This window comes from Gorilla gorilla, chromosome X (assembly GCF_029281585.2).
Source record: "Gorilla gorilla gorilla isolate KB3781 chromosome X, NHGRI_mGorGor1-v2.1_pri, whole genome shotgun sequence".
NCBI lineage: Eukaryota > Metazoa > Chordata > Mammalia > Primates > Hominidae > Gorilla > Gorilla gorilla.
Window position 1 is genome coordinate 162640518 of NC_073247.2, and position 20097 is coordinate 162660614.

At 50.4% G+C, this 20097-nt stretch overlaps 1 protein-coding gene across 4 annotated transcripts; it reads left to right on the plus strand.

Moving 5' to 3' along the window:
- Positions 1 to 7122: 7122 nt before the first annotated feature.
- HMGB3 (high mobility group box 3) lies at positions 7123 to 17394 on the plus strand. 4 transcript variants are annotated; one of them, XM_004065015.4, is made up of 5 exons: positions 7123 to 7260; positions 12226 to 12380; positions 12682 to 12821; positions 13770 to 13944; positions 14419 to 17394. In XM_004065015.4, exons 1-5 carry the CDS (start codon positions 7206 to 7208, stop codon positions 14554 to 14556), a joined length of 663 nt encoding a protein of 220 aa, XP_004065063.1. In that variant the 5' UTR covers positions 7123 to 7205; the 3' UTR covers positions 14557 to 17394. The 4 variants fall into 4 exon arrangements, with proteins under 4 accessions (XP_004065063.1, XP_004065062.1, XP_004065064.1 ...); XM_004065014.5 differs by lacking the exon at positions 7123 to 7260 and adding an exon at positions 9872 to 9999; XM_004065016.5 differs by lacking the exon at positions 7123 to 7260 and adding an exon at positions 9904 to 10190.
- The last annotated feature ends 2703 nt before the right edge of the window (positions 17395 to 20097 follow it).

Sequence of the window (20097 nt, forward strand, 5' to 3'; positions counted from 1 at the left end):
GAAGGGAGGTGAGGGCAGGATCCTGGCAGATGTGTGGGAGAGTGTCCCAGGTAGAGGGCAGAGCAAGCAGCAAGGTAGCAAGGTCCTGAGGTGGCTGTTCCTGAGCGAGGTTGACAACAGGGTGAGGAGAGATAGAATCGCGTGTGTTTGCTGAGGGGGTTGGGGGGAGGGCAACCTGTGCAAACCCATTGGGAAGACGGGGGCTTCCCCTGAGGAGATGGGGAGCCCCCAAAGTGTCCTGAGCCCTGCCTCTATGTCCCCAGAGTGCCTCGGGCCCCAGGGCAAGGCATCTGCATTTCATCCGATAGCTGTGCCCCGGGTCCACTCCGGACTTCCTTCATAACAAGGTCTGATTTAGCAGGACCCGTCTGACTACTGTGTCCAGGGCAGAGTGAAATTGGGGAAGAGGGACTGACACTCATAGTCACGACAAATGCCATACTTTTTAGAGTCACACATAAAGGACCTTTGCAAGGCCACCTTTCAGACTTGTTTGCTGTTTGTGGGGTTTATTTTGGTGGCAGGGGAGGGGGGAGGTGGGTGGCGGCAGGATTGGCGTGTTGCCTTGGGGGTACCTTTGTGAAGCCCCACCAGCAATGTCAAGAATGTTGATGCAGCCGGGCGCTGGGTGCGGTGTCTCACACCTGTAATCCCAGCACTTTGGGAGGCCGAGGCGGGTGGATCACCTGAGGTCAGGAGTTCGAGACCAGCCTGGCCAACATGGCGAAACCCCGACTCTACTATAAATACAAAATCGCAGTGTGGTGGTGGGTGCCTGTAATCCCAGCTACTCAGGAGGCTGAGGCAGGAGAATTGCTTGAACCTGGGAGGTGGAGGTTGCAGTGAGCCGAGATCGCACCACTGCACTCTATCCTGGGTGATAGAGCCAGACTCCATCTCAAAAAAAAAAAAGAATGCTGATGCTGTAAGAGACCCCAGAGAGCAGCTCCTGCTCCCCTTTTAATGATAAGAATCAGGCCCAGGTGGGGTGCAGTGGCTCACGCCTGTAATCCCAGCACTTTGGGAGGCCGAGGTGGTGGATCACCTGAGGTCAGGAGTTCCAGACCAGCCTGACCAACAAGGTGAAACCCCATCCCTACTAAAAATACAAAAATTATCAGGGTGTGGTGGCGGATGCCTGTAATCCCAGCTACTCGGGAGGCTGAGGCAGGAGAATCGCTTGAACCCAGGAGGCGGAGGTTACAGTGAATGAGATCATGCCATTGCGCTCCAGCCTAGGAGACAGAGCAAGACTCCTTCTCCAAAAAAGAAAAAAAAAAAAAAAAAAAAAAGGAATCAGGCCCAGAAAGAGGGAATGAGGAATGAGGAGCATTTTAAAAATGGCAACTGTTGTGGATCACAAGGTTAGGAGTTTGAGACCAGCCTGACAAACATGGTAAAATCCCATCTCTACTAAAAAAACAAAAACAAACAAACAAAAAAATTAGCCAGGCGTGGTGGCGGGCGCCTGTAATCTCAGCTACTCAGGAGGCTGAGGCAGAATTGCTTGAACCCGGGAGGTGGAGGTTGCAGTGAGCCAAGATCGCGACACTGCACTCCAGCCTGGGCGACAGTGTGAGACTCCATCTCAAAAAAAAAAAAAGAATTAAAAATGGCAACTGCAGGCCAGGCATGGTGGTTCACGCCTGTAATCCCAGCACTTTGGGAGGCCGAGGTGGGCAGATCACCTGAGGTCCAGAGTTTGAGACTAGCCTGACCAACATGGAGAAACCCCGTCTCTCTGAAAAATACGAAATTAACTGGGTGTGGTGGCAGGCGCCTGTAGTCCCAGCTACCCAGGAGGCTGAGGCAGGAGAATCGCTTGAATCCAGGAAGCAAGAGGTTGAGGTGAGCCAAGATCACACCATTGCACTCCAGCCTGGGCAACAAGAGTGAAACTCCGTCTCAAAAAAAAAAAAAAAAAAAAAAAAGGCTGGGTGCGGTGGCTCATGCCTGTAATCCCACCACTTTGGGAGGCCGAGGCAGGTGGATCACTTGAGGTCAGGAGTTTGAGACCAGCCTGGCCAATGTGGAGAAACCCTGCCTCTACTGAAAATATAAAAATTAGCCAAGTGTGGTGGCACATGTCTGTAATCTCAGCTACTTGGGAGGCTGAGACAGGAGAATCGCTTGAACCCGGGAGGCGGAGGTTACAGTGAGCAAAGATTGCTGCCATTGCACTCCAGCCTGGGCAACAAGAGCAAGACTCTGTCTCAAAAATAAATAAATAATAATAAAAATAATTTTTTAAATGGCAACTGCAATCCCATTTAGAGAGTGGCTCCTCCTCTCCCCACTGCAGGAATCCTTTTGGTTCAGGTAAAGAGAAACAGCTTGTACCTTTACATTACACATTACACGGGGTAGACAGAGAAGGGCCTCAGTCACTAGCCAGACGGAAACTTGGTGTGGGTGGAGGGTGGGGACTACAGTCTGCTGCGTGTGCAGGCCTTCTGGATGGGATGGGGCTTGGAGGTGAGAATCTAGAATGGGTAACCCAGCAGCATGGTGAAGACTTCAAGGTGGGACAAGGCAGGGCTGTTCGGTAATGTGGTGGCTGGTGGGAGCTATCCCATTGGAGAGTCCCCTCTCTTCTGCTCCCTTCCCCTCCTCTGAAGGAGACCGGTGCCTAGAAGGTCAAGGGCTCTTCAGTTTCATCTCCATCTTCCCCACAGGACCTGGCTGGCCTGGCACGTCACTGGCCCTTGATGGGCTTTTGTAGATTAGGATTGTATTCCCACAAGGCGCCAGCGTGGAGAGTAAAAAGTAGGAAATCCTTTGGTCACTGACCCACTTCCCGCTTTTCATTCAATATGAAAGGAACCCAGAGCAGGGACGCGGTGGCGCTGGTGCTGCTGAAGAGGCCTGTGTCGTGCTGAACAGCCCTGGCTTCTGCGCTCCTTTCTCTTCCTTGTCCCAGCCCTGGGCAAGAGCAGTGCTGTGGGAGGGAGCTGCCCCGGTGGCTCCTTTCCCACCATCCCCGGCCGCCTCCAGGGTCTGGTGGGGAGGGGGTGAGGGAATTCGGAAGGGGCAACGGGCGCAGCCATCTGGTGAAATGCAGACGCCCAGTCGGGCGCCGTGGCTCACGTCTGTAATCCCAACACTTTAGGAGGCCGAAGTGGGTGGATCACCTGAGGTCAGGAGTTCGAGACCAGCCTGGCCAACATGGTGAAACCCCGTCTCTACTAAAAATACAAAAATTAGGCCGGGCTCGGTGGCTCAAGCCTGTAATCCCAGCACTTTGAGAGGCCGAGGCGGGCGGATCACGAGGCCAGGAGTTCAAGACCAGCCTGGCCAACATGGTGAAACCCCGTCTCTACTAAAAATACAAAAATTAGCTAGGCGCGGTGGCTACCCGGGAGGCTGAGGCAGGAGAATCGCTTGAATTCAGGAGGTGGAGGTTGCAATGAGCCGAGATCGCACCACTGCACTCCAGCCTGGGCGACAGAGCAAGACTCTGTCTCAAAAAAAAAAAAAAAAAAAAAAATTAGCGGGGCGTGGTGGTGGGCGCCTGTAATCCCATCTACTCGGGAGGCTGAGGCTGGAGAATCGCTTGAACCCAGGAGGCAGAGGCTGCAGTGAGCCAAGATAGCGCCATTGAACTCCAGCTTAGACGACAGAAGCGAAACTCCGTCTCAAAGAAAGAAAGAAAGAGGCCGGTCGCGGTGGCTCACGTCGGTAATCCCAGCACTTTGGGAGGCCGAGGCGGGCGGATCACGAGGTCAGGAGATTGAGACCATCCTGGCTAACACGGCGAAACCCCGTCTCTAATAAAAATACAAAAAATTAGCCAGGCGTGGTGGCAGGCGCCTGTAGTCTCAGCTACTCGGGAGGCTGAGGCAGGAGAATGGCGTGAACCCGGGAGGTGGAGCTTGCAGTAAGCCGAGATCGCACCACTGCACTCCAGCCCGGGCAACAGAGCAAGATTCCATCTCAAAAAAGAAAGAAGGAGAGAGACAGAGAGAAGGAAAGAAAGAAAGAGAGAGAGAGAGAAAGAAAGAAAGAAAGAAGGAAAGAAAGAAGAAAGGGAAAAATGCAGACACCCACGTCGCTTGGGGCCCGAGGCGGCGTCGAGGCTCTAGGTACCCGCGGCCTGAACTGTGCGATGTGGGCAGGAGAGGTGGTGGAGGCCAGCTTCAGCCACCGGGTTCCCCGCGGGTCTCTCTCGGCTGCTGTTTGGAACCAGAAAACCTCTTCTCAAGGGTGCTGGCTGCTCTCGCCAGCTCACCAAAGGCCGCGGCACCCACAGTGGAGCTAAGCTATCGAGAGCTATCAAGTGTGGCACCTAGTAAAGGCCAAGAGACCAGAGTTCCCGCCCTGGCTTAGCCACTGACCCATGTGGGGACTTGGGCAAATCTCCAGGCGTTGGGCCCTCTGTGCCACGAGGAGGCTGGGTTGGAGGGCCTGGAAGAGTCTTCCCAGCGGTGCAGCTCTGCAGATCCATTCTAATAGAGAACCACGTCTGAGAAGGTTTTCCCCTCTATGGGAAAAACAAGCCGAGTTGGAATGCAATTCCCACCAAAGAGCAGACGGTGAGGGGAGGGGACCCGGGGCGTGGTAACAGGGAGGGGTGAGGGGAGGCACCTCGTGGTGAAGTAGTTCACAGGAGGCTAAGCGGTGTGCGGCAGGGGCCCTGAGAAGGCCTGGAAGCCAGTCAAGACTCCCTATCCCTGAAGATCTGCACTTACAAGGACTCCATATTTACAAAGGTTCCTAGGTGCCATATTGAAAGATCTTGTTTCATTGTAGGGTCTTCACAGCAAGTTCCCTTAATACTTATATATAAGATTTTATTTTATTTCTTTGGTTTTGTTGTTGCTGTTGTTGTTTTGTTTTGCTTGTTTGTTTTTGGATACAGGGTCTCACTCCAGGTTGGAGTGCAGTGGCACGATCTCGGCTCACTGCAACCTCTGCCTCCTGGGTTCAAGCAATTCTCGTGCTTCAGCCTCCCCACCTCGGCCTCCCAAAGTGCTGAGATTACAGGCATGAGCCACCTCGTCCAGCCTATTTCTTTGTTTTGAGACAAGGTCTCGCTATATTGACCAGGCTGGTCTGGAACTCCTTGCCTCAAGTGATCCTCCCGCTTCAGCCTCCCAAACTGCTGGGATTACAGACGTAAGCCACTGCTTCTGGTTCATATATATATATATTTGAGATGAGATCTCACTGTGTTGCCCAGGCTGGTCTCGAGCTCCTGGGCTCAACCAGTCTTCCCACTTCAGCCTCTCAGCCTCTCAAGTAGCTGGGACTACAAGTGGGTGCCACTACACCTGGCTTCCCTTAATATATTTTGTTCAACAATCCCATTCCACCCCTAGCCCCCAAATCCACTCTGTCTACACTTCCATTGATTTTTTTAGATGGGGGTCTCACTATGTTGCCCAGGCTGGTCTCAAACTCCTAGCCTCAGGTGATCCTCCTGCCTTGGCCTCCCAAAGTGCTGGGATTACAGGCATGATTCTTTTTTTTTTTTTTTTCCCCTGAGACAGAGTCTCACTCTGTCACCCAAGCTGGAGTGCAGTGGTACAATCTTGGCTCACTGCAGCCTCTGCCTCCTGGGTTCAAGCAATTCTCTGCCTCAGCCTCCTGAGTAGCCGGGATTACAGGTGCCCATCACCACGCCCAGCTAATTTTTGTATTTTTAGTAGAGATGGGGTTTCGCCATGTTGGCCAGGCTGGTCTCGAACTCCTGACCTCAGGTGATCCACCCACCTTGGCCTCCCCAAGTGCTGGGATTACAGGCGTGAGCCACCGCATCTGGCCTACAGGCATGATTCTTTTTTTTTTTTCTTTTTCTTTTTTTTGAGATGGAGTCTCACACTGTCACCCAAGCTGGAGTGCAGTGGCGCCATCTCTGCTCACTGCAACCTCAGCCTCTCAGGTTCAAGCGATTCTCCCCCCTGAGCCTCCTGAGTAGCTGGGATTACAGGCGGGTGCCACCACACCAGGCTAATTTTTGTATTTTTAGTAGAGGTGGGATTTCACCATGTTGGCCAGGCTGGTCTTGAACTCCTGACCTCAGGTGATCTGCCCACCATGGCCTCCCAAAGTGCTGGGATTACAGGCGTGAGCCACTGCGCCCGGCCAGGCATGATTCTTAAAAGGAGGCTGGGTTGGCCCAAGGTACTCAAATGAAGACTTTGGGAACTGTGGGAGGGTGGGTGGAGTGGGTAGGCGGTGGGCCAGGGGACCAGGATTTCATTTTTGTTGAACGATGAGGATTCCCCTTAGTCTTTCAGGGGCCTTGAACTGACAGGAACTGAAAACCTCTTTAAATAGCATTTGCCACACTTCATCCCATTTCTTATTTAATGTTTTCGTAACTTCTCTGGGCAGCCAAGCAGCTTAAGGGATTCTGGTTTGAGGTTCTCCTGTGTGGATGGGCTTTGCCTGTTTCCAGGTAGGGCCAGGGCAGAGGCCTAGAGTATCCTTCATTCCCTCAAGCCCTTGCACGCTGACCTGGGTGCTGCTGCTGGAGGTATCCGCAAGCTAACGGGCATTGAGCTTTGCTGCAGAGAAGGCAGCCTGCCTTGGGCTCCCTGAGTCCAGGGTGTGCCCAGGCATCCCTGGCTTTCTGTCACCTTTTCTTTCTTTTTTTTTTTTACCTTCCAAACTAGTCTTTAGACCTCTCCTGGTTGGCCTTTGACTGGTGACAAGCAGACCGTCTTCACTCAGTCTCCCTCACCACCAAGACTGGCAGTGGTCTGGGTGGATGAGGCGGGTGGAATCACCTTTGATAGAGGACACTGAGGCTCGGAGCCCTCAGGTGACATGTGAAAAGGCATACCAGGAAATCAGTGACAGAGCCCAAAGCCTCTATCTTGTCCCTTCCTTCCAGCCTTACTCCCCACTCCATCTCATCTCCCTTCTGTTACTGATTAGTAGACATGCAATACATATACATGAAAGTTTCTGCTAAGGCAGGAGCCCACTGGGCCACAGGCCTTGCTCAGGCATGTCGCCGCACACGGGCAGGTGTTAAGGAGAAAATCTGGCTGTGAGGAGCCTCCATTGGTGGGTGGGCAGCTGGGGGGATGGGGAGGAGCAGGGAGCCATCTTTGGATCTCTGTCACTCAGTGATGTCATAGTCATGTTCTGTGAGTTCATGTTCTGACAATGACCAGTTTGTAGTTCAGCTTCAGGCCAAGTGCTTCAGCTCCATATAAGAGGTAGCTTTCTTGAGAGCAGAGATCGAAATATTTCCTATGCAAAGGATGGAAATACTTCCTGCGCGTAAGCGCAATCCTTTCATCATTCGAAGTATGTGGGGAGAAATAGATGGTCAATGGGCAGGGTTGGGGCAGTGGGGCAGGGAAGCATGGATCTTGAGGGTGGTAACTGGGGGCCAGTTTGGGTTGGGAGATGCTCTTATTTCTCTGGTTTGCCCTTGAAGCTGCTGCCTCTGGGAATGCCCTGGGTGTGCCCATACGTGAGTACGTGTATACATGTGCTGCTTGTGAGTTGGCATGGGCTTGTGTGACCCTTGTCATCCATCCAAGGGCCCACCACCCTGGTTCCCCCACCAAGGTGCCTGCCAACTGTGCCGTGTCACTTGCCACTGTGGGCAGTTGCTGGGCAGTAGCTGGACCCCAACTTGAATCTCTGGTCTAGAAAGGCCTGGCAACCTTGAGAGGCTAGGGTGCTCTGGCAGAGGCGAAGTATTGGTCAGATCACTTGTGGAAACCCTGCTCCCCTCTAGGCCTTGTGGAGACAGGGGAAGAGGGAGTGGCTTGGGCAGGTCAGGCCCTAGGAAACTGGTTGTAGAAGGAGCAGGGAGGGGCTGTCTGTCTGGAGAAAAGGCCTGGCCTGCCATGAACTCTCTGAAGGGTGAGGGATTACCCTGTGTGGAGATGTTGACCTTAAGGCTCAGAGGTGGCTGGAGATGGAAGGAACTGCCATGAAGGAAGATGGTAAGCTCCCTATGAGTGGAGATATGCAAGCAGAAGGCAGGCAACCACTCAGCTAGTTCTAACAGGACAGAGGGATGGATGAGGTGGCCTTAAGATCTCTGAACTCCTGAGTCTGTAGTGGGGACCTGGGTTAGTGACACAATACCTGCCTGCTCTTGTCAAAAGCAGCACTATCTCTGCCTTTTTTTTTTTTCGGGGTCTTGCTCTGTTGCCCAGGCTGGAGTGCAGTAGCATGATCTTGGCTCACTGCAACCTCTACCTCCTAGGTTAAAGCGATTCTCCTGCCTCAGCCTCCCGAGTAGCTGGGACTACAGGCATGCATCACCACACCCGGCTAATTTTTTTGTATTTTTAGTAGAGACTGGGCTTCATCAGATTGGCCAGGCTGGTCTTGAACTCCTGACCTCGTGATCCGCCCGCCTCAGCCTCCCAAAGTACTGGAATTACAGGCATGAGCCACCGCGCTTGGCCTCTATCTTTGCCTTTTGATCTGGATTGGAACCTTGATGATGGGAGCCAACAGCACCAGCTTCAGGGGCTCAGGCTTGGCTGGGAGGCTCAGAGGAGTTGGTAAGAGGGGGCGTAGGGGTGAAGAAGCAGGTGCCCTGTGAAGCCAGATCCTTTGCACACCTCAAACTCAGCCACGGTTTCTGGAAGCAGCATTTGGAAAATTCATGTTCTGGTGGGGCTTATTTCTGAATATAGGACTCATAAATAGCTGGATCTCTTGGCCTTTCAAAGAAAAGAAAAACCAAACTCATGACATCTCTTCCTTTGCATTATTTTCTCCAACTGTCAATCTTTAAACTGCTCTTTTTCTCACCCTTTCATTCTTTCCAGGCAAGGGCCCTCAGATACTTTCTTTCCAAATAGGGCTGATACTTGCATTTGAAGTGGAATATTTCTTCCTTGCGTGGGACTGTCCTATGCAATGTAGGATATTTAGTATCCCTGGCCGTTCCTTCCTCTTATTGAATTCCAGCAACACCTGCCAGTCATCCAGGCACAGGCCCCACGAATTTCAGAACATCCCTTACAGAAGTGACACTGCGGCTCGTATACTTTGAAAAACATTGCCTGAATCCCCAAAGAAGTGACTAGCTCAAGGCCATACCACCAGCCAATGGCAAAGTGGAGATCAAGTCAAATCCCATTCATTCATTCATTCACTCGTTCATTCCCGAAGCTTTAATTCTTCGCTCTAGGGTGTGTCAGGAGAGCAGAGGGAATGAGGGCCTTGAACCGAGGCAGTGAAGAGGGTAAGAAGAAAAGTGTTATTCTTTGCCCACAAAACTACAATTTCTCACAAATTCTCTGCTCTTGCCAAATTTTGTTTTCCTCTTTTAGCCCGTCGGTTCCGCAATTTCGGGCGCAAATAAAGACCTGGCATTTAGTGGAAAGAGCCTAGTTGAGCACGATCCGCAGAAGCGGAATCAGGTGGCTTTCGGATAGGCAGCGAGATCCGAGGGCCAAATCCCGAGGTGTTGGCGAGCAAGCAGCTGCCCTCCGCCAGGCATCGAGGAGCGAGCTGCCGCCGCGTTTCTGTCGCGGCGCTGCGGCCGAACCGGGTAGAGGTGGTCTACCATCGGCCCTTCGTGGTGGGCCCAGGGGTGTTTCCCCGGGCAGGGGAGCTGACTGGAGGCCAGGGGCGCCAAGGCCGCGGTGCGGCGGGAGCAGAGGGCAGCGCAGCGGGGCTGGACTTCATCTTCCCACGCCAGAGGCCGAGGCCTCCGGGAATCGCAGGGCCACCTCTTCAAAGCCCTTGGCGATCCCAGTTCTGTTCCCCGAGGGGGCTGGCGAGGTGGGCGGGGCGGGCAAGCGAGACTAGGTCTTTCCCTGTTTGGCCTCTGTAGCCGGCGCCGGCGGGTCGTTCTGTTTGAATGAATGATCCCAGCAGCCGCGCCCAATGGGCGTCCACGCCTGCTTAATATGCATGAGGCCCGCAGCCAATGGCCAGGCGAGGAGGCTGTTTTAAACGGCAGAGCCCGCTGGCCAATCAGGCGGCTCTCGTGGAGGCAGCTAGCGCGAGGCTGGGGAACGCTGAGCCGCGCGTCGTGCCCTGCGCTGCCCAGACTAGCGAACAATACAGGTACGTCTCGCACCGCCCGCTCCTGCTGCCGCCGCCACCGCCGCCGCCGCCGCAGCGCCCGCACAACTTTCCGGCCCGCGCCGCCGTGAGCGCGCCCTGCCGCCGCCTCCCCCTGCCTCTACTCCCCATTCCCTTCCCGCCCCCTCCGCCTTCCCTCCTGCTAGGCGGCCGGGAAGGAAGAAGCAATTCAGGTGTTTCAACTTTTCCAATGCGTTCCCCGAGCTCCCCGCTTTCGGGGGTCGGTCCCCTCGGCGGACGCCAGCCCGTGGCGGCCCCAGGGGCCGCAGCCGGGAACCCAGGGCCCCCGAGGCCAGATGTTTGGGCAGCTGCGGCTGCAGCGGCTGGGCGAGCAGAGGGGCGGCTGCGGGCTGTGGGCTCTGGGCTCGGGCGGCGCGCGTCCCGGCGCTGGGCGGCGGCAGCGGGAAGGGGGCCGGGAGCTCCCCGGCCCGCGACGGACTCCACTGGGGAACGGGCGGCCGGTGCCCGCCGGGGGCTGCGCGGCTGGTGCCCGCCGGGGGCCGCCGCACGGGCAAACTTCGCTCCCGGGCTTGGCCCGGCGCCGCGCGGGCCCGCAGGCTACGCCGCTGGCTCTGCGTTAACATGGCCGTCGCGGAGCGCCCGGTGGCCCGGGGGGGCGCGGGCCGGCCGCCCCCCGCTCGCCTCCCGCCCGCCGGGCGCCGCCGCCGCCGCTAACATGGCTGGCGCGGCGCTGGCCTCCGGTAAGGGCAGGGGAGGCGGGCGGAGCGGTCGGCGGGGCGCCCGGCGGGCTCCGGCCTCGGCCCCGGCGCCCGCGGCCCGGGGCGGGCGGCGCGGAGGGCCGGGGGCGCCGCTGCGGGCCCTGGAGCGGCCGAGCGTCATGGCTGCACGGGCGCCTTTGTTATCCCGAGGAGTGCGCCCCGCGCCGGGGGGCGGGGAGGTCCGGCCCGGGCCCCCGAGCCCCCGGGCGGCCCGGGCGGGGCGGGGCGGGGCGGGGTGGGGGCCGACGGGCGGGCGGCGGCGGCGGGGCCCGGGCCGCTTTGTTCGCCGATGTCGCCGCCGCCCGCGCCGGCCGCGCGCGGATCAGCCATTTTAGCGAGTGGGACTCCGAGGCGCGGCGGACGCCGCCACCAGTGCCGCGGCTGCCGCCGGCCCGGCCGCACACCCCCCGCGCACCGCCACCGCCGCCGCCCCCGGCCCCGCGCGTCCCCCGGGGATGACAGCGGCGGATTTCAGGGGCACTTTCTTTCATCAGGAGGCTTTTGACAAAATGGAAGGTGAATTACGGGTGTCCCGGTGACCCGGCACGGGGGCCGAGGCGAGCTGCCTGCTGCCGGCCGGGACTCCCCCGCTCCCGCTCCCGGTCCCGCCCCGCCCGGGCCGCCGCTGCGGGTCTCTGTTGGGCAGCCTCCCGGGCGGCTGCTGCCAAGGGGAGCTCTTTAGTTTTACATGATGACCTTGGGTGTGGGAAAAGGAAAAGATGGCGGGAAGCTGGGGGGTGGGACAGGGACGATGACATGCCGCAGCTGCATTTTGATTTGGAAACTTTGGAGAAAGTGTTCTCGGCTGGACCTGCGTTCTGGGTTACAGATGAGCACGACTAGCCCTTTTTATACACCCTCCCCCTTTAGATAGTGACGAAGTGATGAATTGAACTAATAGTACGGGGGTACCTGCTCACTTTCCAGATCTCCCGTGTTGTAAAGCCATTTTTTTTATAAGCCAAAACACATCAACAATAGTGACAATTTCAGATGTCCCCTACATATAGTTCTCCTGCTTTGGTCTTGTGTTCACCAGTGGTAAGAGTTGTTGTTTTTAATTGTGTTAACAGTTAGCAGATGACCAGATAGTCTTAAGTCATAGATTTCAAGCTTCTATCACCCACCAAATGTGTCCTCTCTGTACCCTTCCCACTTTGTGATTGTAGTTTCCAAAACATAGCAGTTCTGTAAACGTAACACTGAGTACCCTACTTGGGTCGGCTCCATCTGGAGCACTTGATCGCTTTTGAGAAGTAACTCGCAAACCAGCGCGCTTCGTGCTGGTCAAAAGTTAAATGACAAGCGACAGTGAAGCTGATTTCTTTCCTACTCTGCCTTCTGCCACTGGTGTCCAGCATTGGGGGAAGGGGACTTCCTAACAGCAAGTGTAGTTTTAATTTTGCTCTGCCTTTGGTACGTCTTGTACTTCTTGTCAATTCCTCCTTGCTTTTCCTCATTGTATTTCTTTGTTTCTCTTCTATCACAGTCAGGATGGCTAAAGGTGACCCCAAGAAACCAAAGGGCAAGATGTCCGCTTATGCCTTCTTTGTGCAGACATGCAGAGAAGAACATAAGAAGAAAAACCCGGAGGTCCCTGTCAATTTTGCGGAATTTTCCAAGAAGTGCTCTGAGAGGTGGAAGGTATTTTTCTTTTGTACCCTTCAAACTAGTCTTAGTTGGGTTTCTCACTTTGGGGTTACTTACCTTCAGAGTTTCTCCCAGATAGCTGCTTGCTTCCTCTTTTACTTTTACTTAGAATCATTTTTGCTTGTCTTAAGAATTTTGTGTGTGTGCTTTTATTTTTTTAAGGCCCTGCACAGGTTTCAGGCCTTTACCTACCCCCTTTTGCAAGTGGTTCTAGCAACTGCCAGTTTAATCACAGGAAACTGAATAGGTATGTGTTCACTGCATCGAGGGATTTAACGAGTCCTGTTCTTTGCAGACGATGTCCGGGAAAGAGAAATCTAAATTTGATGAAATGGCAAAGGCAGATAAAGTGCGCTATGATCGGGAAATGAAGGATTATGGACCAGCTAAGGGAGGCAAGAAGAAGAAGGATCCTAATGCTCCCAAAAGGCCACCGTAAGTGACTGTAGGATTGAAGATAACAATTAATACCTTTTCTTCTGCTTGGAAGATTTGGTTTTTTGGTCGTCCTGTATTTCATTTCAAAATGAAATATTTTTTAAAAGATACTTAAAAGATGGCAATACCTCTGCAAACCATTCTGTACTTGGGCTTTACGATGCAGTGCCAGCGTTGTCTGTGGTTAAGGCTGAAGTGTTTGTGGGCTGTGCGTGCACATTCACAGTGGTTGTCTGTTGGCCTTTCCATTGTGAAGGAGGCACTCTAGTTTTGGTTGTTAGGGTCCTTGAAGTATGTTCTTTATGCCTTTCCTAGTAACTGAAAGATTGGGACAGCACCATATATATATGCGCGTATATATACGCATATATATTATATATGCATACGCACACACACACACAGAGCACCATATATATATGCGCATATATATACGCATATATATTATATATGCATACACACACACACACATATATATTTGAGATGGAGTTTCGCTCTTGTTGCCCAGGCTGGAGTGCAAGGTGTGATCTTGGCTCACCGCAACCTCCACCTCCTGGGTTCAAGTGATTCTCCTGCCTCAGCCTCCTGAGTAGCTGGGATTACAGACATGCACCACCATGCCCGGCTAATTTTTTTTTTATGTTTTTAGTAGAGACGGGGTTTCTCCATGTTGGTCAGGCTGGTCTGAAACTCCCAACCTCAGGTGATCCGCTTGCCTCGGCCTCCCAAAGTGCTGGAATTACAGGCGTGAGCCGCGCACCATATATTTTTCTAACCTTATATATTTTAGAACCTACAACTTTGTAGCATTGTATATGGTATCATAGATTACTTCACTTTAGGGAGAAGTCATAGTGGTAGGAGGGAGATGCTTCTCAGGAATGTGGGATTTCAACTTTAACTCAAATTTTTTGTGGTTTCTCATGTAATGTATGTAATTCTTCCAAGGTCTGGATTCTTCCTGTTCTGTTCAGAATTCCGCCCCAAGATCAAATCCACAAACCCCGGCATCTCTATTGGAGACGTGGCAAAAAAGCTGGGTGAGATGTGGAATAATTTAAATGACAGTGAAAAGCAGCCTTACATCACTAAGGCGGCAAAGCTGAAGGAGAAGTATGAGAAGGTAAGGTGGGGCTGGTAGCCTGGACTGGTGAACAGGCAGTGGCTCTGTTATCAGTAGGTTTCAGGGCATGTGGCAGCTTTGCTGGGCTGAGTACTTAGCATAGCGCTCAAGGGCCCATCCCCCTGCAAGGTAGCTACGGGTGCTGGTGTTCATGCTCTTTTTTGACAGGTCTTTGTTTTGGGGACAACTTCAGGCTTGAAAAATTTTGCTTACTCTTTAAGAAAAAAAAAATGGTAACAGAGGATTTGATAGTGCTACTAATGTGACTTGAAGGACACTTGAACACCCACTAACTTTTAAATTCGAATGGCTAAGAACCAAATTCATATATGGAAACACTTCAAATATATATGATAGCAGCACTGTCTTACTTGATTTCAATTCCTGTCCTCTTACCTGAGATGAGGACTGCATGTTTCTACTTTGTGTTAAAACAGCCGCATACTCATTTGAAATGTGTCCCTGTTCCTCTAGGATGTTGCTGACTATAAGTCGAAAGGAAAGTTTGATGGTGCAAAGGGTCCTGCTAAAGTTGCCCGGAAAAAGGTGGAAGAGGAAGATGAAGAAGAGGAGGAGGAAGAAGAGGAGGAGGAGGAGGAGGAGGATGAATAAAGAAGCTGTTTATCTGTCTCCTTGTGAATACTTAGAGTAGGGGAGCGCCGTAATTGACACATCTCTTATTTGAGAAGTGTCTATTGCCCTCATTAGGTTTAATTACAAAATTTGATCACGATCATATTGTAGTCTCTCAAAGTGCTCTAGAAATTGTCAGTGGTTTACATGAAGTGGCCATGGGTGTCTGGAGCACCCTGAAACTGTATCAAAGTTGTACATATTTCCAAACATTTTTAAAATGAAAAGGCACTCTCGTGTTCTCCTCACTCTGTGCACTTTGCTGTTGGTGTGACAAGGCATTTAAAGATGTTTTTGGCATTTTCTTTTTATTTGTAAGGTGGTGGTAACTATGGTTATTGGCTAGAAATCCTGAGTTTTCAACTGTATATATCTATAGTTTGTAAAAAGAACAAAACAACCGAGACAAACTCTTTTGATGCTCCTTGCTCGGCGTTGAGGCTGTGGGGAAGATGCCTTTTGGAGAGGCTGTAGCTCAGGGCGTGCACTGTGAGGCTGGACCTGTTGACTCTGCAGGGGGCATCCATTTAGCTTCAGGTTGTCTTGTTTCTGTATATAGTGACATAGCATTCTGCTGCCATCTTAGCTGTGGACAAAGGGGGGTCAGCTGGCATGAGAATATTTTTTTTTTTAAGTGCGGTAGTTTTTAAACTTTGTTTTTAAACAAACTATAGAACTCTTCATTGTCAGCAAAGCAAAGAGTCACTGCATCAATGAAAGTTCAAGAACCTCCTGTACTTAAACACGATTCGCAACGTTCTGTTATTTTTTTTGTATGTTTAGAATGCTGAAATGTTTTTGAAGTTAAATAAACAGTATTACATTTTTAAAACTCTTCTCTATTATAACAGTCAATTTCTGACTCACAGCAGTGAACAAACCCCCACTCCATTGTATTTGGAGACTGGCCTCCCTATAAATGTGGTAGCTTCTTTTATTACTCAGTGGCCAGCTCACTTAGGGCTGAGATGAAGGAGAGGGCTACTTGAAGCTACTGTGTGATTTTGTTTGTGTCTGAGTGGCATTCAGATGAAGTCTGGAGGAGTTAGGAGAACGACATAGGCAAGGTTCAGCAGCCTTCCAAGGTATAGGAAGGTGGGTGATTAGGACTGAGGCTATCTAGGTTTAACTTTTGTCCCACCTCCACCCCCTATTTTGTGGGGCCAAATGCATTGCTAAACAGCAATTTCAGAGTGTATGGTGTGTCAAAAATTAAGGCCTTATTTTTTTTCTCTTTCACCCCTACCCCCCGTGCTCCTGGCACATATCACATTATTTGTGGTGCCCAACATTTGGGGTCTTGAGCCTGCTGCTGGTCTCCTGGATGCCAGTGAGGGTATGTGGGATGGGGTGGTGGGGTAGGGGACGGTATCCTTTTTTTGCTCCTACTTCGAAACACCAAACACCCCAAGGAAGATGATAGGCTCCATCTTGGGTCACCTGAGCTATAGGGCAGGCTAATGGAATCAACCATTTCTAAGCACTAAATGTATCATGAAAAGTTGAATGGCCTACTCGTAAGTTTAGCTCATTCACTGGAAATGTAGATTGATGTTCAATGTTAAACTGGAAGGAGCTTGGTTTGTGTGTCAGTGGTTATATTAGTGGGTAGTGTTAACATTTTATCCAGGTTGGGGTGAGGGGAGATGGCCACAGTAGCAAGTGGTGACAGTACCATTTTGAAGGCTGATGTGTATATACATCATTACTGTCTGTAGCAATGAAGGATACAGTACTGTGTTGTGGGTGAGTGTTGCTGTTGCCCAGCATTAATATTTGGGTGTGTATGTTTGAGGCTATGAAACACACAGGAGTGTTTTTGTGGTATTAATTTTAAGAGAAAGCAGCTTTTTCTTAAAATTCACTGTTCAGAAACTTGCATGTCTGGAGGCGGTGTCCTCTCCGCCCTGTCGGGTCCTGGATGAGTACGAGTTATGGTCACGGTCACAGCCTGATCTCTATGTATTCATAGCCATTCGCTCTCCCATCAGAACTGTTTGTCCTGAATGTGTTCCTCTAGTTCTAGAAAATGACCACTAATTTAAAAAACTCGGTTGTGAGGTTTGCCCAGAGGCCCTTGTTCCAGAATTTCCCCTCCTGCTTCAGCCATGTCACTTGGCATTCTAAGCTAAAGCTTTAGCTTCCCAATTCATGATGTGCTAGGCCAAGATTCGGGAGCTGTTGCCAGCCTCGTCAAATACGGAAGAGAACCTGCAGTCAAAAGGGAGTGATTTGTTAAGTGGTGCGCGTCTATCTCATAACTAGATGTACCAACCAGGGAAGGGCAGAGGATGGAAAGGGGTAACTTTTGTGCTTCCAAAGTAGCTAAGCAGAAGTGGGGAAGCAGTTTAGCCAGATGATCTTTGATTAGGCAAACATTGAGTTTTAAAGAGGCTGTCAAGTTGAGGCCACTTGGTCCATTAGCTGGGGCAGCAAGATCACTACTCAACGTTTTCACACTGTGGCAAGATTGCTCTTCTAGTGGAATAATGCCCTAGTTTCTCTGAGATGATGTAAGTGGCATGATGTTACCTAAGGCTTAGGCTTAGCTTGGTTTCTGGGCCCACTGTGTGTGTTCTTAAGATGCCAACCTGTTGCTTTTTTTTTTCCCCCCCATTTAAAAGGATAGTACCTACTCCCTCTAACCACCTCACCCCATTCTTAAATGACATTTTATCCTTCGGAAAGAACAAGGCTGTGATGTAGTGACTATTGTCTGTGTCTCCTGTGTGTGTCTGTTCTTGTCACAAATGTATTTGGGGACGTTGGATGCATTCATTTTCTGTAATAAAGTTTCTTAATCACTCTTCCCAAAAAGTAATCAGTGGGCTGTCTGCGATCTGTCTGAGATACTGAACCTCTGTACTTTTGGTTGATTATCATCAAGGTTTTAGAAGTACAAACTTCGTGGTAACCATAGATCTGAACTACTAACATTTAGTGGAATGATACCATCAAAATGACGCGAGTGTTAAGGACTCCAAAGCCCCAAGATCAACCTCTTGGCCCGAGGCATAAGGGGGAGTTGGCTCTGAAGCCCTGGACCGGGATAAATAGGCAATTTGCAGGATGCTAACGAGCTACTATTTGATAAAGTGGTTGGGTACTTGTAATCAGCCAGCCCTGCCCACAGGGCTCCTCGAGGCCAAGGGTCTGGGCTTAGTTGGCTGACTCAGCCATGCCCAACAAGGAGTTCTGGAGGAGAGCCACAGGGACCGCTTGCTGTTCTTGGCTCCCAGCTCAGTTTTCTGTGGAGCCCAAGGCTACCTGGTAAGGAAAGGCCATTGAGCCAGCTTGGCGGCCCCAAGCTTCCCTTACTGCTTCAACCAGAGCAGCCTCCCACCCTATTTTATATGTTGGGCATCCTACGATTTCAGCTTTCAAAAGAAGCTGGGATACCATATCAATAAAAGGAAAAAGACACACATGAGCATCTCAATAGACACAAAAACCTTGACAAACACTTTCATGATAAAAACAAGGGTAGAAGGGAACTTCCTCAACCTGATATAGGACGTTTAGGAAAACCCATGGGTTTATTCATGATTGTACTAGAAGTTCTAGCCAGGGCAATTAGGCAAGAGAAAAAGAAAACATCCAGACTGAAATTGAGAAGACAAAGCTATGTCTATTTGTAGATGATATGACCTTGTATACAGATAACCGTAAGGAATCTCCAAATAAAACTGCTAGAAAAATGAATTGATCAGCTGCAGTATACAAGATTAACATACAAAAACTAGTATTTCTATATACCAGCCATGAACAATCTGAAACTAAGAAAACATTCTCTTAAATATCTACAATAACATCAAAAAGAATAAAATATTCAGGAATGAACAATGTAAGTGCAAAACTTACATGGGGAAAAGTACAAAACATTAAAGACCTAAGGAAATAGACATTCCACGTTCATGAATGGGAAGGTTTAATATTGTTAAGATGGCAATACTCCTGAAATTGATCTAGAACGCAATCTCTATTAGAATCCCAGCTGGCTTCCTCTAGTAGAAATCAGGCTGATTCTAAATGTCATATAGAAATTCAAGAGATGCAGGAGATACCCAGATCAATCTTGAAAACAGTTGGAGGATTCACATTTCTTGATTTCAAAACTACTTTATTAAAACATTTTTTTGAGACAGAGTCTTGCTCTGTTGTCCAGGCTATTGTGCAGTGGCACAATCACAGCTCATTGCAGCCTCAACCTCCCAGGCTCAAGGCATCCTTCCACCTCATCCTCCCAGGTAACTGGGACTACAAGTAGCACCACCGCACCTGGCTAATTTAATTTCTTTTAGAGACAGGGTCTCACTGTGTTGCCCAGGCTGGTCACAAACTCCTGGACTCAATCCTCCTGCCTCGACCTCCCAAACTGTAGGGATTACAGCACACCTGTGAGCCACTGCACCTGGCCTGATTTGAAAACTTACAACAAAGCCAGGTGCAGTGGCTCATGCCTGTAATCCCAGCACTTTGGGAGGCCAAGGCAGGTGGGTCACTTAAGGTCAAGTGTTCAAGACCAGCCTGGCCAACATGATGAAACCCCATCTCTACTAAAAATACCAAAAAAAAAAAAAAAAAAAAAAAATTCCAGGTATGGTGGCACATGCCTGTAGTTTCAGCTACTCTGGCCGGAGGTTGAGGCAGGAGAATCGCTTGAACCCAGGAGGCGGAGGTTGCAGTGAGCCAAGACTGTGGCCACTGCACTCTAAGCTGGGCAACAGAGTGAGTGAGACTCTGTCTCAAAAAAACAAAAACAAAAAACCCAAAAACTTAAAGCTACAGTAATCAAGATGGTGTAGTACCAGCATAACGACAGACATATAGGCCAATACAATTGTGAGTCCAGAAATGAACCCAGACATTTGTGGCCAACTGATTTTTCAATGGGGATAAAAATAACATTCAATGGGGGAAATAATTTTCAACAAATGATGTTGGGACAACTGGATATCCATGTGCAAAGGAATGAATTTTGACCCTTCCCTCATAGCACATTCAAAAATCAATTCAAAATAGATGAAAGACCCAAATGTAAGAGCTACAACTATAAAATTCTTAGTAGGAAACGTAAGTGTGAATTTCATGACCTTGGATTTGGCAATAGTTTCTTAGGACACCAAAAGCACATGCAACTAAAGAAAACAATAGATAAGTTGAACTTCATTAAAATTAAAACAAACAAAACTTTTGTGCTTCAAACAGTACCACCAGGAAAGTGAAAAGACAACCTACAGAATGGGGGAAAATATTTGCACATCATATATCCTATAGGGATCTAGTATTCAAAATATATAAAGAACTATTACAACTCAGCAATAAAAAGACAACCCAATTTAAAAAATGAGCAAAAGATCTTAACAGACATTTCTCCAAAGAAGATGTATAAATGGCCAATAAACACATGAAAAATCCTCAGCATCATTAGTCATCAAGAAATTTAAATCAAGACTATAATAAGATACTACTTAACACCCACTAGGATGGTTATAATAATGATAAAAAAGGGAGCTCTTT